This window comes from Taurulus bubalis, assembly GCF_910589615.1.
Source record: "Taurulus bubalis genome assembly, chromosome: 14".
NCBI classification, from domain to species: domain Eukaryota; kingdom Metazoa; phylum Chordata; class Actinopteri; order Perciformes; family Cottidae; genus Taurulus; species Taurulus bubalis.
Genome location: NC_136602.1, coordinates 18,969,628 through 18,997,318, shown reverse-complemented (window position 1 = coordinate 18,997,318; position 27,691 = coordinate 18,969,628). Strand labels below are relative to the sequence as shown.

General features: G+C 44.0%; 1 protein-coding gene across 1 annotated transcript; it reads left to right on the top strand.

The window, feature by feature from the left end:
* Window positions 1-788: 788 nt before the first annotated feature.
* smoc2 (SPARC related modular calcium binding 2) lies at window positions 789-21,940 on the top strand (the record flags this gene model as incomplete). Its single annotated transcript, XM_079229505.1, has 13 exons — window positions 789-863; window positions 6,182-6,344; window positions 8,488-8,594; window positions 8,831-8,930; window positions 9,742-9,786; window positions 11,960-12,007; window positions 12,989-13,063; window positions 14,625-14,811; window positions 15,725-15,807; window positions 19,982-20,081; window positions 20,240-20,487; window positions 21,161-21,198; window positions 21,404-21,940. The coding sequence occupies 13 exons, from the start codon at window positions 789-791 to the stop codon at window positions 21,425-21,427; spliced, it is 1,293 nt and encodes a 430-aa protein (XP_079085631.1). The 3' UTR covers window positions 21,428-21,940.
* Between the last annotated feature and the right edge of the window lie 5,751 nt (window positions 21,941-27,691).

Genomic DNA, 27,691 nt, shown 5'->3' with positions numbered 1-27,691 from the left:
AATGGGAATATCATCGTTGTGCTTTATGATCGAACTGCCAGCTTGAATCGTTTTTGTATTCTGTTGTTCTGTTGCGTGTGTGTGTGTGTGTGTGCGTGCGTGTGTGTGTGCTTGCGTGTGCGTGTGCGCGTGTGTGGTGAGTCCCTTAATATGAAAGTTTGAGCGCAGTCTGTGTTTCTTGTTCTTGCTGACCCTCCCAGCAGACAGTAGCCGTCTGATCCCCTCCTTTCTTTGCCAATTGAATTTAATCTCAGGGTCCTCTGGGGAAACCGGATTTCTTGTTGTGGCTTTAAAGGAGAAGGAAAAAGAAAAGAAAAAAGGTGAAAACCTTTTGAAAAAAGAATACCTGGCGTGTTTGCCTCAGCTACCAGCAGCAGACGGAGTCCCTCTAAACGTATACCTACCGGCTAGGGAACTGCCTGCATCCGATAAGGGATCTAGTCGACAAAATCAAGTGTGGAGGGAGGGAGTGTGGAGAAAGAAGTCGTATTGGAGAGAGGGGAAAAAGGGAGAGGAAACACCGAGGGAGGGGAAAAGGTCAGGGACACGGGGGGGTTCATCGCACTGCCAGAAATAAGGAGAGTGTCTACACCAACGGTTTGGCAGACGGAACCAAGGAGCCGAAGTGAAATAAACCAACAACCCGTCTCCCCAACACTGACTTTTTTCCTGCTAGGACTACTTCGGCTTTCGACTTCTTCCAAGTCGTGTTTTGGTGAAATCCCTGCAACGCAGACAGTTTTTTGGACCGTGCGTAATTTGGAGAGTTTATTGCACTCTGCGTCAGGATGCGCGTCTCTCCGCTGCTGGTCTTCCTCTGTCTGCTGTGCGCTGGACGCGCTCAAAAGTTCTCTGCTCTCACGGTAGGAAGATAGGAAGAGCCATTTACAACTTCCAGAATACGTCTCATTCATATCCACGTAAAAAAAAGAGGAAAGGATGAAGTGCGTAATATTTGAGTAAAAGTCTCACAGTCTAGCAAATGTATTATTTTACGTCTGTCACGTATAAAGCAGATCTTTTTAAAGTCAGTGTCCTTTATTTCTTCTTTGTGATATTCGCCTCTAATAATCAGAAACACTTGTATTGAAAACAATGAATAAACATAGTGATGCATTTTACATCACTTTTAGCGTCATTATGGCCTAACTAACGCACACAGAGATACTTAGATACTCTCTCCAAACGAAGGGGCTTTTATTGTTTGAATATGTTTCATATCTGGCATAAATTCCGGATTTTTTTCTGGGATAAATTTAGATTTTTAAAGCATCATAGTATGTATGGTAGAAGTTTGCATTTGGGAATAAGAGGTCTGTGTTCTCCATGAGTTGTGTAAACTCCATGTCCCTGTGTTTCAGTAGATGGCAGAGCTGCTGGCTTGCCTGCGAGGAGTTGACTGGTCTGGTCTGCACCATTGTGGTTTGCTTTTACTGCCTTTACATGTCTGCTAGCGTCTCGTCTGCCTCTCTGTCCTGCTCACTCCTTGTGTTGTGTAGAGGCTACTTGGTCTGCTGCTCCAAAGCACATGGCTTTGTTGACAACAGCAGCAGAGCAGTGCATCCTGTCCATTGACCTTAAACTGCATCTGTAAAGACCGATGAGGGGGATTTCATGTCCACGATCAAGTGCAGGTATCGCGCTAAAAGGAGGGACAATACAGAGTGGAATGTGCACTGTCAAAGCCTTCACCCCTTGATTTAGAGATTGACGTGGCAGCTGCTCCCCCTGCGCCGTTATTTATGGTCCGGGTGAGGGATGCCTTAATATCCAAATGGAAACAAATGGCCATGAGTTGTTAACCAACAGGTGAAGGTTCGGAGATCCTTTTCTCCCTGACGGCACTATGGAGTCGTGGAATGTGGGAGGAAGATGTTGCACTAAGCAGATGCTCCCCCTTATTTTATGCATGATGCACACACATTTACACGCACAGAGTATGAGTTTCTTAAAGGTTTCTTTACTGAGATGTCAAGGGTAGTACATTTTCCCAGTGGTTGATGCAACTGTGTGTTTGAATATGACACAGCATCCACTGCGCTCTGGATATGTGAGAATGACAAACGTCTCGATTTCATTACACGTTTCAGTGGAAACTGTGTCTGTGTCTCATGAGACCTTCTTTATTGGAATAGCACATGGATCACTTGTCATTTAGCAGGACTTTGTGGGTGACTCATGGCTTATTGTGTTAATGACATACGTTATTTTTGGTTTCAAGAAAATGTCTCCATGTGATATTTTGTGCATATTGAGGTCAGACAGGCAGTCGAATATGGGATATTTGCCCAGGTTATTCATGAGGCAGACGTTTTCCATGGTTTATGGAAGTATTAAATCATGTGTGAAAAGATGAGGGAGCAAAGAACGTTGGCTACCTTTTTTTTAAATCCCTTTTTAGTATAACATATGGTCTCCTTTGCCCCCTATGCTTTCATAAAATTGTGCACCTGCTCAGAGAGATTTATTTTGTCTCGTGACTATCAGTGGCCTTTAACACCACCTCTCTTTGTTTTTAACATCTTTCACAGCAATTAAAAGCCTTTCCCTTTGATTGAGTTAGTAGCCTGGTTAAAGGCTGTCACTTTCTTCCCTTTCCACCATGCTGGAAACTAATGATCCCCTTTGCATCCTAGCGTCCAAGCAGGAAACTCCAGCCATTTAACACGTTTGCCACGGCTCTCAGCTGGGGCCCCCATTGACCCCGCGGGGCCGTGGTGTGAGGGGCCTCTTGGGGCACTGGAAATGGGGGCCTCCCAGCCCAGAAGGCCCTTATCAACCTACAATGTGCTCTCTGCTGGAGGCTTGCCTCCTGCGTACTCCATTCAATCCCACAAAGCTGCAGAGCCAGGGGGAGGTAATTGGATTTGATTTGTATGCTGGTTGGTCTCGAAAAAAAGAAGAAGTTTCCCTTACACTGCGCCAGTCTCGCCCTCTCTTGCCGGTCTCTTGTTCTTTTGCCAACCTCTTGTATTATTTGAGCAGATGCAGAAAGCATCTTCCAAGAGAGATCATGCAAAGAAAAAAATTAATCATAAAAGGAAAGAACAAAATAAAGAGAAAGTATAAACAGATCGTGTGAGCCATGGCGCTTGGAAGTAGACAAGAAAAGGATTTGAGCAAAACATTTATTTGAATTACAATATGTGTGTTCTGTCTTTTATGAGTCTTCTTTTTATGACAAATCGGGGTGGAAGCTTGTGCTGCATGGTGGAGGCCATCCATCACTCTCCACCACATGGCTGTGCCTGATGATGGTGCCGGCTTGAAAGGCCTGGAATGAGACATCAGGGGAATGTCAGGGCTCTGCCTCGGCCTCGCCCATCCATCACCACAGGCCAAACGCGCAGAGATCCGCAGCCGACAGCTAACTACCATTACGAGTACACAGGAGGAAGAGATCCTCAACACACCATCAGTCTAGCACTTCCTCCTCTCAATGGCTCTCACATCTTATTTGTTCTCCTCCTTCAGCGTGGCCAACTGTGACTTTGAAATAAACACTTGGTTGTCTGATCGTGAATCTGGGTGGCTGATTTCACGGGTGGCTGATTTCACAGCTAACTGCATTTTTCCACACTGTGTTCTTGGAGCTCTATCGAAAACTTACAGGCACTTGGCGCATCGGTGTATAGTGGACATCGAGCGGGATGCTGGGCTGCTGAATGACTCAGTTTGGGTTGTCAGTCTGCTGGCTTGCAAGGGCCGATGCTTATAATGCTGGTGTAGTGTGAGCACTGGGCTGGCCAGCATGAGCTGTGGCGTAGGCTGGCGGTCCACCACCGAGCACGGCTGGACGCACTCAGACACTATTGGAGCAGTTACTGGCTTTGGGAGGTTGCAAAAGCCCTCCTCAGAACAGCCTGTCACGCCTGCTGGACTTTGTGAGAAGGGGTGAGCTGTGAGCGACAGAGCGGAGGGTGAGAAGAGGTCATCGCTGCAGAGGGATGTCCTAACTGGTGAGGGAGGACAAAGGGAGAGTAGTGACAGGAGACGGTCAGTCAGATGCAATGATGCAAACAATCCAAGAAACTCGGGGGCAGTAACGAGGAGGGCAGGGAGATGTTAGACCCGTCAGTTCATAAATGGGCAATGAAATAAGTAGCCATAGAGAGAGAACTAGAGTATCCCACTCAAGTATTGCTCTGGAAATATTATATATTAGCAATTTATAACAAAATATCCCAGTAATTCTTCTCAAGATACCATCAAGCAACAGGTGCCCTCTTTTTGGCAGTTTCTTCAGGAGTTAAATTAGAAGCAAAAAGAGCAAACTTAAAATGGAGAACTCCTCCCACTCATGTCAAAACGTTTTAGCTGTCCCAACCTCTTTGGCTTGCGACCCCTCAGACTTATCTTGGGACCTTTTGTGGAGTTCTAAACACCCAACGGGACCCAAGACAAATATTTAGTTCACTGCTGTAGGCGACACTGTAAGTATTGCTTGGCCCAGAATAAATACAATACTTCATTAGTTCCCTTTAACCAGTGGAAAACAGCTCTCACTATTCATATTCTGTTATTCCCCAAGGAGGAAGAGGGATTACTCTCCATATTTCTGTCTAGAAAGATGAACGATGAGTGTTGAGACTTGGACACAGGCTGTTCTTGTAAGCAAACAGCTCTGCAGTGTCACGATCTGTTTCTAGTTCTTCTCATGACAACACACACTTTTTAAAAAGCCTGGGAAGAAAGAGCTTGTACATTTTCTTTTTCTTCTTCTTTTAAATTTAATTCAATCCAAAAGACTCATCTTCCCTCCCTCGCGGCTCTTCTTCCGATGTGTTTGAACGGGCCTCTCCTTTCTGATCCCCCCCGGGAAGATTTATGAGTGGGGTTGACAGAGTGGGCCGTATCCCCACCCCCACCCGGCCCAGGGCGACGCTGCCTTCCCTGCCAACCCTCTTCCAGGTGCATGCAGCCCCGCAGCTCTTCTCGTCTGAATGCAGAGGGCTGCCACCGAACCTCATCTCTCACATCATTTGTAAGATGTCAGACACAACAAATTTCTTTTATTGGTGGTCGTCCTGCCCTCTTTGTGGATGTGTTTTTTTTGTTTTCTTCTTCTTGCTCTTTATCTTGCCTTGCCCTTTCTTTTGATAACTGCTAACAGATTTGTATGGCTTACCTTTAATTGAGGGCTTAAATTCTGCTTTGTGCCACAGATTGATAAGTGTGTGTGTGTGGGTCTGTGTGTGTGTGTGTGTGTGTCTTGGAAAGAGAGAAAGTTTGTCTGCTGTCAATAGTTGACAGATGGGGCATTCAGACAGATTTTGGAGATTTGTGCATCCACTAAAAACTGAACAATAACGTCACAAAACAAACCAGTAAAACTGAAAGAAAAATGACAGCGATTCATATGTGCAAATACTTTCATTATGAGACAAGACAAAAAGATTTCTTGGAGGTATTTATCTTTGGATATGACTGACTGAAAGCAGCACCTGCATAGGCATGGATGTAGAGTTAGTTTTTTTCCACTCAACCCAGGTCATTATTCCACCGAACGGAATGAATCACGCAAACGTTATGAAAACCCAACACTCGCACTGTAGCAACACAAAGCTCCCTGACATCTAGTTTATTCAGCCACTCTATCATTCACTTGTCTTTTCATTCACTAAAGCAGTCACAGCTTGATTCCACCCCCTCACCACCGCCGCCTTCCCATTGTGTGGCCTGGCGAAGGGGTTTCATACACACGGTGACCGACACAATGGTGGCATTGACACAGGTGATCCGATGCGTTCAGCCAGGAGTCTCTGTCCTTGTTTCTCTTTTCATGGCTGAGTAAAACATCCTCAGGAGCGAGTCCAGGTGAATACCCGTGCAGCTGTTGGCACAGAGGACGCGTCAGTCAAGTCTTCTCCAGCCCTGTAGACAAAGACAAAGCATGGCTGCACCCTGACAGGCTTGTAGTGACACTGACTCATCCTTGCGTGTTTATCAGCGCTATCCAGTCTGTTCATGAAAGCAATTTGCTTACGAACCTCCTGATTAACATTTTGAAACGGAATTAACCATTTGTATGGCTTTGGTAATGGATACCTGTTCTGCCACTGACCTTTTTGGTGTCGTAGCTTGTTTTTATAAATACATTTACACCAAACCCTTTACTTCACTTCTAATTTTGCAAATATTTTTCTGCTTGTCTCCTGCTTTCTCACTGTTGTCACTGTAGTTCCTGCGGGTGGATCAGGATAAGGAGTGCAACATGGAATGCAGCGGAGCTCCTCGCAAGCCCCTCTGCGCCTCCGACGGCAGGACCTTCACATCTCGCTGCGAGTTCCTGCGAGCCAAGTGCCGCGACCCCCAGCTGGAGGTCATTCGAGGGCCATGCAAAGGTCAGGTCATGAGTCACGCTTCAGCGCCGCCTGGTGCTCTTGAATGCGCAGAGGGGGTCACAGTAGAAACTTGTGGGTTAAATTCATTTCAGCATAATTGATTCTTTGAGTGCTGGAAGGGCGAGTGGGGTTGACACAGTGAGAGTGGGTGGGGGGCGAGTGGCTTGTTCCATAATTTCACACCATTTTAAAAGAAAATGTATGTCGGTTATCTGTCAAAAAATACTAAATTGATTAGTTTTTAGTGGGAGTAATTTTTAGTTTATTTACTCATGCTTTGTTACAACAGAAATACATATAACGGCATCATGGGACCAACAACGAAACGGCTTCGGCTCTCTGAAATCAAATCAATATGCAAAGGCGAGGGCTTTTCAATGAAATTCTTGACAAGAATTAATGGTCTCATTTTCACCATACTAGATGTAAAGCTGTATGTATGTGACCGAGATGAAAAGCAAAAGGGGAAGGAGAGCCAATGGGGTCAGGCGGCTCACAGACTCCCTCATTGTTCGTCGTCATTGGAAGTAAAGCGCCCATACACCCCAATGCTGCAGCCCCAAACCCTCTTACCCCGCCCAACGTACTAACTCTATACTGCTAGTCCATGGCTCTACAGCCTGGGGACAATGCCCCATTCTTACACATTACAATATTAGATCACAAATGCAGGGAGTGTGAGGGAAAAGGGTTTGCTTAAAAAGAAGTCTCATATGATGGAAAAGCATTCCACGATCTTATGCCCGTTCTGGTTCTCTATGGCAACGTCTCTAAGCGGACATCTGGATGTGGCGGACAGCGCCGTGACACAGAATAGAGGATTCCAGCTATGAAGCTGAAAGGGACAAGAGTCCATGAAAGTCGTATTGTGTACGTCAATAACATCGGGTCTGTGAGAGTTGGGACCCCCCTCTGCTTCTGGACGGCCGGTTAGAAAGACACAGCGGCAGCAGCCGAGTCAGCAGCCGAAATACACCAGAGGGCCGCTCTGGCCTAAAGGCACAGAGATGGGATTGTGTTTAAGGATGGCGAGACTTGCACCACTTTTTGTTTTCTATCTCTGTGCTCAGATGATTCTGCTCAGTGTCCTGTCATGTTTTCCAGTCAGCTTTTTGGTCAGAGCCCCCTGGAGAAGGATGATGGTTTTGGGTTTTTCCACTGGAGCTAATTTTAGAGCTCCTCACTTGCTGCTTTCCTCCATCCGGAACATCCAGCGTCTTGCCCCGTCTCCTCAACAGTGACAGATACACACACACACACACACACACACACACACACACACACACACACACACACACTCTAGACTGAGAGAAACCATTGCACATATCCCTGCATGCGTCTAATGGACAATCTCCTGTTAGCCATGCCAGCGACATGCAGCCTCCTGAACAATCTGGTGAACGTTCATCAATTTAGCGTGAGTCATTACTTTAATGTGATTTTAACCTGCCAGGCAGTCAGCTAACACGTCACACCGAATTACCATCAAACCCATCACTGCCCAACATTTCCCGAGAGTTTGCACAGCTGGTGCCGTTGGCCAGGTGAGATGAAGCAGCTGTGGAATGACAGGATGAGCCGTGGCTCCGACAAAGAGATGTGAAAAGACGTGCGGTGCACATAGGTGAAAAGTCACTGACCCACATTTATATCAACAAATAGTTAGAGGACAGCTTGGGCTGAACTGAGAAGACGGTCGAGGTTTTAAAGGAGAGTGAGACAGACTCTGAGACATTAAGGAAGGGTCAGGTTTTCCCTGTGCATCAGCCCTTTTCTTGGGTGACTGGAATGTTCTACAGGAGCAGCACGAGCTGCCTCGCTCGGTAATGGCTTTACCACCAGGCACTGTGCAGGCTGGCTCCTAATAAGACCGGGGGTGTTGGTTCTATTCCCAGCCACACAAGTATCCGACGCTTCCGAAATGTTTTGAATTGTTTTCCCTCTGGGGTCTCCACTTTCATTTTTTTTTTTTCACTTGCATTTTTCTTTCATTCTTCATCGTCTGTGAGATTCAACATCTTTTTTTCCTTTTGACACATGTTGGTTTCATAGTTGTGCAGCAAAAGAAAATAGTTGAGCTGTGGGTTCAATCATGGGGTCTCTGTGATGTGTCGTGATTCCGGTGATTTGTGGTGCTCCTCAGATACATCCAGATGTGTAGCAGAGAAGAAGTACACAGAGCAGCAGGCGAAGAAGCTCTTCCCACAAGTCTTTGTGCCTGTATGCAACCCTGATGGCACATATAGCGAGGTAACAAAAAACTCAACATAAATGATATTTCTTTTGAATATGAGTGCTCGGGAGGCCCCAGTAGAAAGGAGTAACTCTTACGTTCTTACACTTTTTTTTTGCAAGAATTGCTCTTTTCTGCTGCATGAATTAAATCAATGTTTTTTTTACACCGTTCCTTTAATTCTCACAGAAGCCATACCTGTTTGTTTTTTAGCTTGTACTGACTTTGTGTTTACATGCTGCTTTGATTACAGGTTCAGTGCCACAGCTACACTGGATACTGTTGGTGTGTCACCCCAAATGGTCGACCCATCAGCGGCTCAGCAGTGGCCAATAAAAAACCTAGATGCCAAGGTGGGTAAAACCCCATCAACGTGTCTTATAAAAGGGCAGCTAAGGATGACGTATGCAGTCATGCATACTGTATTTGCAGTTCAGTGTTCTAGAACAGGCATGTCGTTTTGTAATAAGCCTGATATACGATATACAAAAATGAATATAGACTGGGTGACTTGTACAAGAATGTGGTTTCTGTAATTTTGTGAAGCAATGACGATAAATCAAATTCAACATAGCAAAGCATGACATTCTCTGTTTGTAGGGTGTGCAATATTCAGTCCTGTGGGAAAGTAGTCAGGGACTGAACCGACGGCCACGGGGTTTGAGTACCACTCCAGGACGGAGCGTTGCTCAAGGCTTTAGGCTGCGTGTGTAAATAAGCCTTGTAGAAAATCCCTACTGCAAAGTTGGGCAACAAAGTTAAACTGTAAGGAATGTCAGTGTTCTCGGAGGAAAGCGTGTGCCAAACAATCAAATAACCAATGCCACATGTCCTCCCTGTGTGTCTTTGTGGGGTTGCCTCGGAAGTTGCTGCTGCCAGCTACTTACTTAATCATTGCTGTGTATATGAAGTCTATAAATGTCATAAAATACATCTCCATCGACATGCCAATCATCATGTAAGCGATTGGCGCCACTTTAAATAAAATAACTTAATTTGATAATAAAAATGCGGAAAAGAGTTGCAATTCACCCCTTATTCACGTCTGGTGTTGAATCAGGCCAAAATTATGTGAATATTTACACATTTTTGTATCATTAGGGGTAACATGAAAATGGTGTGTGGTAGTTAATTTTCAACTAATTTGAACACGATGCTTTTCAGGTTCAAAACAAGAGAGAGCTACTACAAGAGAGCCAGGTAAAGCAGGTGAGACTTTAATTCAAGAAAAAAAAATCAATCTCAGAGGCACATTGACTCCTTTATGTGTGCATGCATGCATGCATTCGTGTTTATCCATGTGTGTCCCTATCTAAGCATGCATGTACATGCGCGTGTGTATTAATTTGTGTCTGTCTGTTTGCCCGCTTCTGTGTTGGAGATGTGCAGGGTGGGTCTCCTGTTAAGGCTTGCCTTTCTAATATTTTGTCAATATGCGAGCAGCCTGAAGGCTGATATAACAGCCGTCTGTTACGAGTCTAAGGAGAGAGGCTGTGGGGAGCTTTAGTGCACACCACCAGCAGCTACAGTGCCTATAACCGCCTGCCGTCCTTAACCAGCAGCCAAACGGCCAGGGAGCAGCCAGAATGACGGAAAGCTGACTCATCATTCTCCTTCTCTAACTTGATCTCGCTGGGTCTTGCTTCTTTTTCAGCAACGGTGTCATAAGATACAAGGAAATGTTCACACTTTATCTTCAACCTTATTTTCACTCTGTCTCTCATCAACATCTCCCTTCTTCCAGATATAGAACCACTAAGTCCCCCGCCGGCTCCAGACCCTGTGTATCTCATACATTTGTTTAACTGTTGTGATTTGAAGGCTCACACAAAAAAAACATAATTTGGGTTGATTCTGTGTGTGTGTGTGTGTGTCTGTGTGTCTGTGTGTGTGTGTGTGTGTGTGTGTGTGTGTGTGTGTGTGTGTGTGTGTGTGTGTGTGTGTGTGTGTGTGTGTGTGTGAGAGAGAGAAAGTGCATATGCGTCCACTTGTGTTTGTCACATGGGTTATTCCTGTCAGTGTGACATTTGCGTCTGCGCCTCTCTCTCTGTAAACAGTCTTGGGTATAGTGTCTGTATGAACCGGGCCAACTCATTACACATAGATCAAGTGGGGATGCAACATTTGAAAGAGGAGAGAGGGAGGTGAAGGGGAGGTTGTGGTTCAATCTGAACTGGTTGGATAAACAGGGTGGTGAAAAGCAGAATAAACTGTAGATTTGTGGTGTGCCAGCACTGAAAATAGAAGGCATTGCATCAATATTGTGATTCAGCAGAAGCCCATCTCTACCTAAGCAGTCCACAGCAGCCATTTCTGCACTTTTATTATCTGAATATTGGTAATGTTAAACACCAAATGCTTTACCCTAAACCCATTTCTGGTGCTTGAGAAATCCATTCACATGCTGGAATCATATGTAGCTGACGACTGACAAACAGCAGTTAAACTAATGCCGTGCGACCACAAATAGCGCGGGGGTTTCCTGGCAGATGCTAAAAGAGGTGTTACAGTCATGTAAATGGCCGCAAAGTAAAGATCGGTCATTAGTGGTTTATCGTAAATCCCAATCATAAATACACTTTTTTGAAATGGCATTTCCATCCGCTAAGTGAGCAGAGTAATAACATGTCTGCCTTTAGTCAGTCGCACTGACTGTATGTATTTTTATCCACCGAGCATGCTTGAGAAGATGAATGGCTGGCATAACAAATGTGCATTAAATGTAAAATCCTTATTTTGCAATGGAGAATTTATTGTTACAGAGAAAAAAAGTAAGCTAAATCCTTATTTGTGGAGCCACCCATTAGAGATGGCCTGACTCATGCATTACCCAAGCTTGACTTTGAGCAGAATGAGTGACCTATCCACTGAGGTTAACCACACCTACAGCTGTGGTTTTCCCCAAAGCGGCTCAAGACCTCCATCCCCGTCTCCCCCACGACCGCAAATCAAACAAACACAGTCCAAACAAACACTGAGCTTGATTCTCCCACTGTTAAATGGTTTGTCTCCGACTTGGCTACTGCATTCTTCACCTCGTGTGTCTCTCCCACCTTCACGCAGCTCTCATGACTCAAATGCAGGCAATGGAAGGATGGAAGAGAACATTGGTCCTCATCTTCTCCTTATTCATTTGAACTGACCTCAGTCTGTCCTCCATCACATAATGATCTCCGTTGTTGCATGAAGTGAAGCCATGGGAATAAATGACCACTATACTTCTGTTTTTTCCTCCTCTCTCTCTCTTTCTCTTTCGCTCTCTCTCTCTTTCCACCATCTTTAACCGGGCAAAGTGCAAATCTGACATTGTGAAGTTGTTCTCTAATCTAATTTACCCTCGTAATTGTAGTCTCCTTGCAAATATTCTCCATTCTAAATGCAGATGAGACTGGCCTAGTGGTGGATCCACAGCCTGCTGGCGATGAAGAAGGTGAGCTCTTATCCGTTACGACTGTGAGTAAATAGTGTGTGTTACTGCGTCCGTGTTTACCACCATGGAGACCACACACCAGACAGTGACAGTATCATGCTTCAAAAAGGTCGTTTAGGAAAATGGGATAGTGAAACAGATCCAATGTACAATATTGTGCATAAATATAAAGGAAAACTAAAAGAGCAATTTCACCATGAGTTGTGTTTTTGCTCTTAAGCCTCTAAAAGCCGGTCATACCAGATCAAGTAATCGCACAACAAAGTGCCTGAGTGTTGATTTGAGCAAAGTGGTGTGTCATTGCTGAACAGTTTCCCTTTTCATTTGAGATGTACATTTACTCTAGTACTACTAAAGTACAATTTTGAGGTATTGCACTTTACTTTAGGTATTCCATTTAATCTAATTTAATTCTCAAATACATTTTGGAGGTAAATATTGTACTGTTTACTCCACTAAATTTTCTGACTGTCTAATTAGTGGCTACTTTACATACATGAATATATAATATAAAGAAGTTAATCTCAGCTAAAATGGATATGAAAGGGGTAAATCTATCATGAATACTTTACTTTTAATCTCCAAATGGCAGAGAAAACGACTTCTTCATTTCTAGTTCAAAAAGATAATCTATCTCTGAATGGGAAGCAGACAGACACATTGTTCTAGGTTGTATTTGGACACTTTTATTGGCCTTTTACATTGTGAGGAAGTAGTGTTTTATGATAGAACGTTTGTGTGATCATTTGATAAGACAGTGGGAGACTCATAGTTATAGCTTTCCATTTTGCTGCTATATTTCTGGTCACAGCTGTCAAATACAATTAACTTTGCACCTCCACTCCGGGAGTTTGAGATACGATAACCTTGATGTGCGTTTTATGATCTGTGAGTTTTGGAACCACCAGGTTTGGCACAGATGATATACGAGTGTGTGTTTTCGATTGAAGCTAATAAAGCTGTCTTGGTGATTTCTTTCAGACATCATTTCCCAGTACCCCACTCTGTGGACGGAGCAGGTTCGCAGCCGACAGAACAATAGAACCAGAGCACCATGTGAGTTTCTAACCACTTCATCTCTAATGACGGCGATTGGGTGTTTGCAAACCTCAACTAAAAGCATGCTCTGGGTTTTTCCTACTTTTGTGAGCAATCATGGTTTGAGGCTGTTCCTGTCTTTTAAGGACAGATGGTGGGTTGTGAAACCAATACGTCTTGGTGTTGGAGTGCGTCAAGCTTTGAGGATCTGCTTCTCTGTGGTTCTTCGCGTTGCAGCGTATCTGTAATTATCAGCACATGGCACAAACACAGAATATCCTATTCTTCTGGCTGGTCCGTTCTGGGATCCCCTTACACGCATGCACGTTTATTTTATTCTCAAGATCAGTTGTCTCTTTGGGGAATAATGTTGCTTTCTGCATCAAACAATACTATCCTGAGGCCGGCCTCGGGAAGAGAACCCTGTGTGCATGTGTGCATTTGAGTGAGAATCCCATTATCATAATTTACAGCCAATAAAAAAAGCCTGAGAAATGCAGCATTGATGGTTTTGATTACCATGTGCTCTTTGGGGTATTCGGGTGAAAAAAAACACACAACAAAGAGAGCCCATACGGAGGAACTGGAGCGAAGAGAGTCCGTTGAGAAAGCGGGGAGGCATTTCATTTGGTCTCTTTTGTGTGGGTAAAGATCTCTAATGAAAATAAACAAAGAAAAGGGATATCCGTAATCCCGCAGTAGCTTCCGAGCCTTACGGCGAGTAGTGAAGAGAGGGAGAGATTGGTGCTGAAAGCCCTCATGGCCAGAAGAGCTCTACTTTCATCCCTTGGTTTAATGTTAAAATCTCCGTTGGAGAGTTGCATGACAGAGAAGGAGGCTGCTGCACAGGAACAAGTCTGATTAGATCCTGCTGAGGCTCTGCAAACCCCCTCCTACCCATCGGAGCCGCTCACTTCTCTGTGCGTACGGATAAAACAAAGAATCACAAAGCATTGCATCCCCCCTGTAATTTAAAGCATATAAACATATAGATCCCTGCTTCTTTACAGTAGTGTTTCAGTGTGTGCGGCCGTGTGAAGGCGAAGGCCCGAATGACCACTGTTCTGCTTTTGTCTTGTCTGTTTCTCTGTCTGTCACACACATCCACAGAGGGTAGTTGAGTGTCCAAATATTTACTTAACTTGGGGCATAGGGAGCTGTACTTAGTCATTAGCCCGCTAATGTGCGTAAACAGTGCCACGGGGGGCTGATATAACAGTCTACACACACTGTCTCTGAGCACTCGTCCTCCACCCCTTTGTCTTCTCCTCCTCTTCTTCAGTGATGTCTTAGCGTGTAATGAGAGAGCAGTTAATGCATTTGGCTTTTAAATAGAAATGAATTCAAACATACTGCATGTTGTATAAATCCAAAATGTGTGCCAGATCTGATAAGGAGCGTTATTCTTAACTTTAAACAAACCCTCTTCTTTCACGTCAAGTGTGCGTTTGTCCGGGTGTGTGTATTTGCACACAACCTGGACCACCTAGGCGAAAGCTGTCTTTGTAGGCGGCATGTGTTTATGTGACCAATCCACGCCTCCACTGATTCCTGTGTAACCTCTGACCCCTCTTTCCAGCCTCATCATGTGACCAGGAGCAGCAGTCGGCCCAGGAGGAGGCGAGGCAGCACAAGAATGATGCCGTATTTGTACCAGACTGTGCCCAAGGAGGACTGTACAAGCCTGTCCAATGCCACCCTTCCACCGGTTACTGCTGGTGTGTGCTGGTGGACACGGGACGGCCCATACCTGGAACCTCCACCAGGTGGGAGAGACCTCACCTATGGTACTTTCACCTTAATTCTTGGAATTTATTGTTCGGTTCTTTGTGGCAATCGCACCAGACAGTTGTGACACAAAGCAGGTAAGTGATCAGTTGCCACCCTAACACAGCAGAGTGGCCAGTTGATAGAGAGGCTGTCCAACGGGATGACCTTGCTTCATGCCCTTTGTTGGATAAAATGCTTTAGAACAGTCGAGCATTATCGTCCCTGCAGGTCTAATAACCATGCAAACGTTAAAGAAAACGTAGAAATATAGCAACTAAAAGTAACTTCTCTATTTGAGACCTAAGTGGACAGATATACATCTCCATTGAGGATGACACTGAGGGACTCAGTGCTCTGCTGAGCGGCAGGTCAGGGGTCAGCCAGACTGGCAGAGTGGGGCACTGGTACACTCTTATTGAGCAGCAAGGCTGGGGATCAGATTAACAAGGCTTCAGGCAGAGTGCCAGACAGCACATTAGTACACATATGGAAGCGTGGATTTCCCCCCTTCCCTCTCCTTGTCCCAGATCAGCTTTTGGCCCAGTCGCACAGCAGCAATCGGGGCTCTGCCGGTTCGCCAAGGGAGGCCGTGAAAGCTTCCTTGTGTCCCACGCTCCCTGTCTGCCTCTCTCCCTCTATCTCTCTTTCTCACTCTCCCCCCCCCCCCCCCCCGTGTCCTCATACCAGCCCTAAATCCTTCCCCTCTTTTCGGATGTGATTCACACCCTCTGGTTTGCCACAAAACAATTATTTGAATCCCTGAGATTTAACTGTACACAGGTAATTGGAAAACATGGGATCATTCTCTGATTTTACAATTGGGATAGTTTTACTGGTTCAACAATCCCTTTTATCCATTTCACCGTGAAGGAATTGGCTTTTTCTCATGTTGCGTATTCTTTGTCACAGGTATGAACAGCCAAAGTGTGATGGCAATGCCAGGGCCCACCCAACTAAACCTAAGGACCATTATAGAAGCAGACATCTCCAAGGTAGGTCTCTAAAGGCTGAGCTCAGTCTCTGTTTTTCCTCTCTGTTCAGACCACATGGAGAAGTTCCTCAGCAGTCAGCCTGCAACTGTTGCCGCGCTTCCAAGGTTGTGATAACAGTGCGAGTATGTATGTGTGTGTGTGTGTGTGTGTGTGTGTGTGTGTGTGTGTGTGTGTGCGTGTGTGTGTGTGTGTGTGTGTGTGTGTGTGTGTGTGTGTGTGTGTGTGTGTTTGTTGACACCATTAGCACTGTTGGTCAAGGAAATGCTTGATAAAGAGTTGAGGATTGCCAGAAAGCGCCCCTCGATGGTCAATAAGCAAGGAGACAGAGACAGATCGGGTTGAGGATTAATCTTCAGCTGACATGTGAGATGGAGGATAGTGGGATGATAGCACGGAGGAGAAACAGCAGGCAGGAGAGGTAGAGATAGTGGATAACAGGATGCCAGAGAGATAGTGAAAGACAGACTGACAACAGCGTAGATAACTAAATTGTGAATGGGAGAGGAGTTTGGGGGTTGTGGTCATGGGGTGGGCTTAAGTACAGGTGAGCTTGTGTTTGGGTGACTATTTGCTTATTCGAAATGTATACTTCAAAACTCCAGAGTTTAAATTGTGATACATTTGAGTGGTATTTACAAATGGATAGAGCTCAAAACAGATCAAATTATTATGCTCAAAAAACATGTTTACATTCAGGGGACAACAACCTGTCATTTTGGAGGTCAATGTTGTTGTTTAATTTGAAGGACTTGTTGGTGATGTTATGGCTCTCACAGTTAGGAAGGCTGTCTGGAATCCAGTCTTCCCAAAGAAACAAAGAAATCTGGTTATTACTAACTATAGAACTAGGAGATGTATCAATGTGTTAATGAGTCTTTAATATGTAATGTATCTAGATGTGTAAAGTTTTAGAGCTCTTTAAGGGAAATAGCTACTTTTTGGAGCTAGATATAAATGGTATGATAGAAAACTTATATATCCATTATTCCTCCTACTGACCTAATTGCCGAGATACAGAGTCAAAGGCACTTTTACAATTGAACTCACATGTCACCCTAAAACATGAGTGATTAAACCAATTTGACCAGGTTTACCTTATTGCAGTTATCTTAAGGGCTTTAACATGAAAAAAAAGAGTTGAAACTGTTTTCCAAACTGTTAGAGATGTTGCTGAGTTGCTCCCAGTTTTAACCTCCCCCTATTCTACTTCCCATAGACAGTTGCAATGCAGTAGATGGAGGACATTCATATTGGTTTTCATCACATTTCAAGAGAGTTTTTCTCAGTAATTGCATGACTTGTGCCTCTCCTAAAACCGACGATAGGCAAAGTAGAGTTATAGCTTCCAGGTGCTGCGTACAACCACATCACAGTTTACAGCTGAACGATGCTTGGCAAAGTTTCTGTTTTTTGGTGGTTTGGTAAACATGTTAATAATCCTCCAGCAAATGAACAGAGCTGCCCCTGTTCCCATCCCATCCACAACTGTTTATGTAACCGTGTGCCGGGCCAGAGCTGTGCTCTCGGCTCGCAGGTGCTGCATGTAGCAGCAGAGCAGCGCTCCGTCTTCGCTCCGCCGCTGAGGACTCCTTCACAGTGTGTCATAAACAGTGGGATGGACAGTAACAGATGAATGCTCCTGAGACCAACACATGTTACTCATCTTTGCCAGTGGCACTGGTGGTGCATTATTGCTAAGCTATTGAGCAGGAATAATAACAGTGTGTAACTGCGGAAAGTGTGAAGTGGCGATGGGGTGGAAAACGGCCACAACCATCCTATGAGAAAGACCTCAACCCCATCCAAACACCTCCTAAGCACATAGCGGCAGGACAGAAAACAATATACGTATTCAGCCATGCAATTGTCAAACACACAGAGTGCACAGACTTCATTCTACATGTGTAAAAAAAGTGAACTGCCTCGTATCAGCCAGGTCTCCCATTATTAAATACACACAGTCAAAAAAACACAGCATCTTGTTTTCTTTATGAGAAATTGCGTCAACGGCTGTAAACTGTGTTACTGTATGAACCAGGGATAATTATAAATGTTGCCTTCACATTGCTGCAGCCCATTTGACGTTGAAGCGCTGGTGTTGAGAGGTTTATGGGGCGAGATGCGAGAAAGGAGAACTTTGCCCTGAAAGGGGCAGGAGAGGAAAGCGAAGTATTTGGCAAGCTTTCTCCCCAGAGCGGTATCATGGGATAGCATCGGGGCAGCCATTGGGAGCTGCGGCTGTGAGTGCTGACAGGGCTCTGCCCCATGTGGCTCCATAGAAAAACACAGCGTCTTATTGACAGTAGCACACGGGCACTCACATGCAAACATGCACTTACTGGCCAACGTTTCACTGCCAGCAGATATATGGACGTGTATGAATAGTGGTGCAGATCTTAGCTTTTCACTAAGTCATTTTTTTCACCATTTGAGAATTTCCCAACCCGATTCCATCCTGCAGCTGTCAAACTGGGCATTGGATGATTTTAATCATTCGGGAATACGACAGCAGTCATTTACTGCTGCAGCCACAAACTGAACGGAAAAAGGCCAGACTCAATTTCCTTTGAATGACAGCAGGAACATTTGTGTCCTGCCCCTCAGCTAAATGTTGTCCAGACAGACAGAAGCTGATCTGTCCCGCCCCCACCAGGAAAACCTCTGCTGCCAAGAGGAAGGGACGGCAGCCTTACCTGATGGCTTCCCATTTGAATGAACAACAGACATGTTCAGATTCCTGCAGCATTACGGAGAGTACGTGTGCTCTCCATTAAAAACACTAAGCCTCAAACAAGTCCAACTGCATCCCACAAATCTCCCTTCAGCCAGAAGCCAGATAAAAACACTTTGCCTTCAGAGGGTGCAATTGTATGACTGTCTAGACTAAATTACCACAAGAGGCTCCACAAGGCACCGGTTTGGCCATTAACAGGTGGGTCAGATATTTTACTGGGCCAGGGAGGGCCTACTAAAACCTGAGTGCTGTTTAGCATGTAAAGGAGGCTGTGGAAGCGTTTGGACATGTGAGTGTTTCAACCCTTGGCCCGGTGCAGGCTGCTAAAGCCCTGCGCCACTGAAAGGTGGAGTGGAGGCTGGGTGCTGGGTGTTTACGCCGATGCTGGTCGCCACCTGTTAGAGAGGAGCAAAGCATGCTATTATCTCCGACACGGGAGAATCTGGCCCCGCAGGCCTGGGTCATAAAAAGTGTAGCACACTGTGTAGAATTTATTCTTCTCCACAGGCAGAATAGCAAGAGGGAAGCCGGACTGTGAGAAAGCAGAGAAGAGTCGGGAGAGGAATCCAGGAATCTCTCAGGCCTGCGTAGCCTTCAGCTCTTCCAGAGCAACTTTGTCCTCCTCACTCCTAAAACTATATGGCCAAACAGACAATTACTATCATTAGGGTCATTCCACTCCAGTTGTCCCTCCATTTTAATTTTTTTCCTTTCAGTCTCCATTTAATAATGCTTCTCTGTTGATTTTTAGTTGGGTAGTTAATGATAGATTTTGCCTTTTTTATAGGTTTATTGTCTAATTAAATCAGCCTTCTCTGGTTGACATTTTAAATGGTAGTCTCATCACATACTGAAGAAGTGTTGAGTTGTGCCTCTGGATGCATACCTTTAAATCAGACATCACTGCAAAATTCTCAGTAACAGTGTGTCTGTCAGGACTGTATTTGGTTCCCCTGATGTCTCAGGTGAGTCTCAGGTGCTGTATGGAGCCTCTTGTCCATACATACGATGTTCAGTAACGTCTTCTGTGCTCCAGCTGTCAAAACCACTCAGGGGCCTCCAGCATGAATGGCAGGTCCCCTCTTCCTCCTCCAAATGAGGGGAGGTCTGACATTTTATGAGCAAAAGACAACTGTGAGAGTCATGTTTGGGTTTATTTTCTTGTTCTGCTGTCTTTATGAGCTGCTCACGTTAAAACTACGCAGACTGCAACATGACGTCCCTCCCCAAACATTTATTAGGCCACCTATGACGGCAGCATTCCACAATGTTGTAATGCTGTAGACTGAGGGATAATAGAGAATATATATATATATATATATATATATATATATATATATATATATATATATATATATATATACACATACACTTACTTCCATATGAACCATAATACATGCTCACACACACTCATTCAGGTATTTGTGGTTTATTTTCCAGGCTGTCCTGGGGCAAAGAAAACCGAGTTCCTGACAAGTGTTCTTGACGCTCTGTCGACAGACATGGTGCACGCCGTCACAGATCCAGCATCCGCCGGAAGGTATGACATTCGGAAGTCAATTTACGCTTCTTACAATGATTGATGAACATCAATCATTTTACCAAAAGATGACACAGCAGTGACAGTATATATGTTAACAGTTCAATTAAGTGATGGTAGGGCAATCATTAGCTCATGAACTGATGTCTGTCGTTTAGAATGGCCGAGCCCGACCCCAGCCACACCCTGGAGGAGAGGGTGGTCCACTGGTATTTCAGTCAGCTGGACAAAAACTCGAGTGGGGACATTGGGAAGAAGGAGATCAAGCCTTTCAAACGCTTCCTGCGCAAGAAGTCCAAGCCAAAGAAGTGTGTGAAGAAGTTTGTGGAGTACTGCGACATCAGCAACGACAAGGCGCTGTCTCTGCAGGAGCTGATGGGTTGCCTCGGGGTGACCAAAGAAGAGGGTGAGCTTAACCACACAGCGCAATGTGTTCTCCTGCACCAAACCAGTCTTCTAACTCACATATTGATGGATAGAATATAATGATCATGGCAGTCTGAGGGGAATTTGAATCGGAGCATTTTTAACAATTGTCCGTGTGCTGTCCATGTAAACTGAGGCCAGTTTTGGATTTGGCGACATGCTGGAGCAGAGCATATGGGACTGTAGTGAGCCTGATAGAAGTTTGAAGGGTCTTGTGTATTCCCTTTCAAAACCAAAGATACAATAACAAAGTGTAATGGATTAAACAGTAGCCAGTCATTATTGCGCCATTGCAGCGCTAGACTTGCACAATATGATGTGTGTAGCCATCAAATACATGTTTAGAACCCTTTGTGGGTTTTTCATTTCAGCCAGAAACTCTGAAAAGTCCGGGGATCATTTTGAACCAAGTGATGTAGCAAACCATAATTAGTGTCTCTAACTCCAGCTAATGCCATCTGCTAACAGTTGTCACTTCTGCTGGCAAAATTGTTGCGAAATTGAAACAGGAAGCCTGCTTGTGTTTACATATGTTTGAAATCAAGGACCCAATTGTTTCAAAAATTGCTAAGAATTTCGAGAGGGGGTTCAATTGACCTGCTGTATTTCATATATTATGGTTGTTGAGGTTTCTATCACTTTTTGTACCACAGGGGCCAAACCAGGAGAGGGTTTATCTTCCAGTAAACTAGTAAGTAAACCACTCCTCCCATACTAGTGGATGAAATGGCTTAAAAACTTGTGGCACATCTACAGTTTGATTGCAATATGTTATCTCTGTTTGTGGTGACTGAGTATGCTGAGAATATAAAGTAATTCATAAAAACATGTCAGCCTATTTGTGAAGTATCAAGGACATGTGTCAAACTGATTTCACTTTCATTGGCTCTCCCCAGAATCCCTCAAGGAAGCAAGGCTAAGCCAGCATCTGAGATTTCCCCTCCCGCATGGAGAATCTGCCCTCAACCATCGGCAATAACGGAAACCATAGTATTTGCACTTTGTACTTTAAAAAAAAATGTAAATTCACTTTGTAGAAATAAGGTATTTAAACAGACTGCTGAATCTGTGAATGATGTAGTTAGCTTTTTATGTCCTGACAAACAAAAATGATTTAACACATACAATGTATGTGTCCTTTGTGTGTCTAAAAAGTATACTTTTCAAAGTTGTACAAGTTTTCATGTTCGATGTTGCTTTTTGTGCCCCTTCCCCCACTGTACTTTTCTCCTCACGTTGATGATGGTAAAGCGGATATATGGATAGTTTGCTACAATAACTTAGACCATACCATCTCTCATGTACTGACCTATAGCATTTATTCTTGTGTATTGTACAGCAGTTTACAAGAATGTTTTAAACATGCGGCATAAAAACGTCCTACATGCTCACATGTATCCATGTTTATTAGAAATAAAGACCTCTTTTATACATTTGGTTCTCTGTGGTCTTAATGTGTCAAAGGTTAATTGGGTCAGAAAATTCCTTTGTTTCTCTCTAATCCAATTAGTTTTCCTGCTCGTTATATAAATCGTGTAATGCCTTTGCTGTTTAGTGTTTTCTTGCTGCGTCTTCTATAAAACACCTTGTTGACAAAGTCTTTATGAGCCAAGTATTAGTCATACATAGCAAAGGTCGTGTATCATCACATTTTCAGACAGCTTTGCCAATTCCCTTCAGGCCACATTTAAGAATTGGAAAAACGAATGGTACTTATGTCTGTTCTCGTCACAGATTTTACACGTAGACTGAAGACAGATAAATGGACCAATCTTGGCTGTGCGTAGAATGAGTGCCCATTAAAAGGGCGTTATATGAGCCAGTGCGTGTATGTGAACATGTGTATTTGCATAAGGTATACTTACATGTATGCAGTAAATGTACACTTTTACAGTCAGTGAGGTTTGAACGGATTCTTTCTCAAAGAACGACGTTCGGCTGAGGGACACATTACACTACTGTACATTGTTCGTGCCTGATTATGGTGAGGCTACTAAGTGGTAAGCCGTGGCTTTTCACACAGAAAGTCCCCTATAGGGCTGAGCGACTGACCTCAGACTGACCTGTTCACTCAGGCATAGCCTCTAATGTATGATTAACACATCGGTCTCCTTTCTCATATATAATCCGGCCCAATGGTCTGGTTTTAACACCCCAGGGGAACACAGAGGAGAGATTATGACTGCCTGCTCTATAATGGTGGATTAGCGATGGATAACCTATGGCCTTCTTAAACCCTTTCTTTATCCACAGCAAAAGAAAGTTAAATCTGAAGCAAGTGCTATGACGCAAGGATGTATAGGTTTTTTTCATCCCACCTCATAAGTGATAACCAAGCCTTTTATGTGTCTAAATTATTTTATGTTCCTTATTTGCTTGCTATAAAGTCTTCAAATTATAAACTCACAAAATAGCTCCATCTCTTTGCAATGTGCCTAATTTCCACTACTGTCCCTTCGACATGAATCCCAGCTGAAGGGGATGTTAGCACCGTGCCCAGAACAACATTTGCTTTTCCCAAATGTCCATGCAATCTGTTCATGCGGCCGTTCTGGTTACAGGTGTAGCAGTGCAGACGCTACACCTTACTGCTGCTCTCCATGACTAACAAACTCATCAACCTCCACCTAAACCTCGAGCCAACCCCCTCGACCGTTGCTGAAGCTCCAACCTCCGCCCAACACAATGCTTCACCCTTGTCATGTGTGATTTCTCCTCCCCTGGGCTGTGATGCATGTAAACACCTTTTACGATTTGGCCGGCTGTCAAGGCATGTTTTTTTCCGAATATGTTTTGCTGATGGCTTGGACGTGTGCCTGAACTGATGGAGTAGCTGAAGAAAAGCATCCAAACCTTTTGGCGCGGTAACCGGGACCGCCTCATGATTGGCGAGGCCTCCCCCTCCACTGCTCTTCAGTCCTGTGTCCTCACTTGTCTCACTCGCACATGCACAAACACACTCCCCGAGCACAGAGATACCATTGACCGGGATTTGTGGGCACAGTTTGTGTGCTTTAATGGGCAAGAGGAGGCACCCGATCTGACCACTGGCAGGGCTTGCGGGCTGTGGACTCATGAAGAAATTACTGTCAAAAGCCATCAGGTCTTTAATAGCCTCTGGCCCAGCTGCCGCTTCCCCCTGGCCCTCGGAGGGGCTCTGGTCTGTGGGTAAACAGCGTGAAGACGGCCTGCACCCTGGGACCCTCTCTCACTCGCTCACTGCTTCCCCTGGTGTGGCCCAAACACCCCAGCAGTCCTGCCAGCGCGGCAGGACACCGCCGGCCATTACACTCAAGAAAATTAATTGCTAGAGGAGGTGTGACTTTTTAATGGACAGCGTGCAAAAGAAAAACAAGTGGGGCTAAGTGTTTGCGTGGGAGTAGGTGCACTCACACAAGGAGCCTTTTCTCTGTCCCCCATCTAAATTACCATATTTATTGTGGGTAAGCAATAGTTTGATATTTTAAGAAAACCCCATGTTTTCTTTTTTGTCGGCAGTTAGCACTGACATGTCAGTACAATAAATCTATGGCTACAGCCATCTGTCGATTAGCTTAGCATAAAGACTGCAAACAGCTAAAGGTGACAAAATCCAGCTACAAGCACCTCATAATTCAACATATCTTCTTTTTTATTGGTACAAAACCAATGCGTAAAAATGGTGATGCTGCTGTCATATGTGTTTATGTGATACTACTACTATGACTACTTCTTCGCTGGGCAATAGGCAGAAAGTTACTGCTCTCGACTAAGAATTAGATCCAGACCCCAACAAAACACTTTCTTTAACGTTTTGTTTTTGTACAGATTAAAGAAACGAGATATAAGATATCTTTATTGAGCTTTAGAGCTGCTCCGGTAAGCCAAGCTAGCTGTTCGTTATCCTTAGTTTCAAGTCTTTATTCTAAGCTCATATTCATCATACAGACATCAGAGTGGAATTAATGTTTTAATTTTACTCTAAGAAAGTGAATAAGGGTATTTTTCAAAAAGGTTTAAAGCAAACACAACTTGACCTTTACAAACCACATCATGTGTCATCAGTGGTTTTGTCTGGAAGAGCCAGAACTCTTGAAGATACATATAAGGCCATATAGTTCCTCTTTAGTGCATCACATGCATAGCAACTACTGTTGTTGTCCAGACTGCTGCACACAGTTAACGCATAAGAACTCAAAACATATTTTTCCTTTCAGGAAAATTCTAGGATATATAAAACAGACTAAATGGAACACATGGAACACATTTCTGAAAATATTTTCTAAATACCTAGCCGAAGATCTGAAATGGTACTTATATGTCACGATGGGCTTTACAAACATGTTTTACTCATTTGGAAATCGATCAACTTGGTCTTTTTTTTTTGGTTTAGGAACAAAGATTTCCCTTTTTATTTGCATTTTCACAACACATATCAAAATTATAACTTTTCTGGTTCGGTTTAACCCAAAAATATTTTTCTGATTTGTTTTACAAGACAAAAATGTCCATCCTGAAAACTATATCATTCATTCATATCCATACTGAAAAAATCTAGAATCAAACTACTAGAACCAAAATAGGATCATTAAATCTTGTTTCATGTATTTCATCATACATTTGGCGAATTTAATAAATGTGACATTATTTTATGTTTATGTTTGTTTAAATGTCTTTTGAATTTAACAACAGAACATATTTTAATTAAAAAATAATTGAATCAGCTAAATCAATTCATCAGCTCATTACTATTTTTCCTATTGTGACAAATAGCTCACATTGTTTTTTCTGAGACAATTATAAGGTTAAAAGCCTGATGTGATATACCTGTCACAACCATATTGTTATACATAAATGTGTTAGGACATAAATAGGGTTAGGACAGTTTAGATATAATGTAGGACATGTTATCAAAGCATTAGAAATATGTGTTGAAACTTACCTTTGGCAACAAAAACAAGCTTCTGAAAATGAGCAACTTCTGGCAAATGTGCTGACCAGCCAGACAGTCATTTTGAACGAGATGTCATTGGTACACAAATGAACTCACTGACACATGACCTCACCCAGATGTTCAGCATGGGACGTTAAGAGTTAAAATCAAGGCTAAAGCTGTATAAGGAACGTTCCAGGATATTTAAAGTGTCTGTGACAACTGTGTCACTGTGGGTTCTCAAGGGTTTTAAATGAGTCTGCTTTGCTTGTGATGGACCCAAACAGCATTAGTCGTTCTTGCCAAACAGCCAACCAAGCAAGATAAAATGTTACGCTCAAGATAGAGTGTCTGCAGTGTTGAGGGAAAACCGAAGGGAATGCCATCTTCTGTGCTCCTAAGGCGAATTGTGCAGCTTTTTCTCATTTATGTGTTCCAGCTGAATGGGGTGGCTGCCAAGTTCGGGATCTGGCCCAGCATCAGAATTTCCCGGGGTGATAAAGAGACTCTTGTTCGAATCACAGTTAATAAACAGTCGGAGAGAGAAAAAAAAGCTGTGACACAGAGAGAGTGATATGGGCAATTAGAGGAGTGAAATTTCCACGAGACAAAAGACAGAGTTGTGTGTGTGTGCATGGCCTTCACACCTCCAAACACCCACAATTACAGACTAGAAAGCAAGATTCTGAAAATGTGTACAGCATTCAGCATTTGCCGGTTATATACAATATATATATATATATATACAATATACACATTTAAAATGAATATGTTCCAGTAATATCGTGTGAAACATGTATTTAGACGACGTAGCAAACACAAATCTTGACACAGTAACAGTGGTGTATTCTGAGTCCACTTAGCCTTTTCCCTCCAAAACAAGCCTGCAGATCTGGACATCACAATATTTGCATTCATTCTTGAATATTTGGGGGGATTAAAACCTCTGGGCCTGGGAGCTGGAGGGTGGGTGTGCATGTGGGGGGTACTCGTCCTTTAATCTCACTCTCACAGTGTCTGCCTTTGACATAGCAGTATCCCATTTGAGCCTGACCAGGGCTGAGAGGGAGAGCCGCGAGGAAGGGGCAACGATGGGAGAAAGAGGGAGAGAAGCAACGAGGGGTACTGAAGGTAGGGAAGAAGGTGGGGGGTTGTCAGGCCTAAACTCAAGGGATTAACGGGGTGACTTCTCCTGTGGAATGTTCTCCTGACAGCCAAGACCCGCCCACCCACAGCTGCCTGCTACAGACAGGTGCACGGCCGAGGCGAGGCGGGTGGTGGGTGGATGGGTGAGAGAGATGGGGTGGCTGAGGTGGTGAGGAGGAAAACAGACTTCCCAACGTAGCCACAGACTGATGAGTATATCAATAAACAATTTGACCAAAGATCCTTTTTTCAAAGCAAACTGGTAGAGATTATACCACCTGAAAGCAGGAATCTATCCTCATAATTTCAGAAAGACTATTACCCAATAAAATAAAAAAAAACCTCTGGAGGTTTTATTCACTTCATAAACAGGCCACGGATTTGCGTAGAAATGCTCACAAACACCCTCCTAGGCAGCTTTAAGAGTCAGCTGAATCTAGTAAGTGTGGAAACTCCACACTAAGCCTCCCTGAACAAACAAGCTGAATAAGTTACAGATCTACCACACACGCAAACCTCTCTTCGGACCAAAACAATGCCTGTGTATTTCAGTCCAGTCATTTAGTCAGCGTGCTGTATACAAAGCAGACATTTGGTAACGCGAAGAACAGTAGGTGAATTCATTTGTCCTGCCATAATTTATGTTTGGGAATGTACAAGAGCTTGCCCATGCTTGCTGAGCAAGTCTTAAGTATTACTTTGTAGAAATGGAAGACAAAGGATTAATTTTCTGCACTATTATTTTCAAGTTGAATTAATTCCATATTAATGCACCACGGTCTTTCTAACATCCTCGTTGTGTCAAGTTGCAACAAAGGACGATAAACACTGCTGCTGATCTACAACAATCCCATGTTCAGAAGCAAGGAAAAATCCCACACATGTTTCCCTTTGAAGTCGGTGGGATTCTTGAAGGTGAGCATGATTGTGCTTCTAAGATGTTTGATTGATAGAGGGTCTGTGAAATCTGACTCTTTGTTTTGCTCTCTCTCTGGTGACCTGCCCCGCCATGTCTCCTCTGTTTTGAGAAGCAAGTAGTCTATCCAAACATCAGGTGAACACCGAGGGACAATACACCGCTCAGGTGGTGGGACTCCGGTCTCCAGAGGTCAAAGGTGATAAGCCG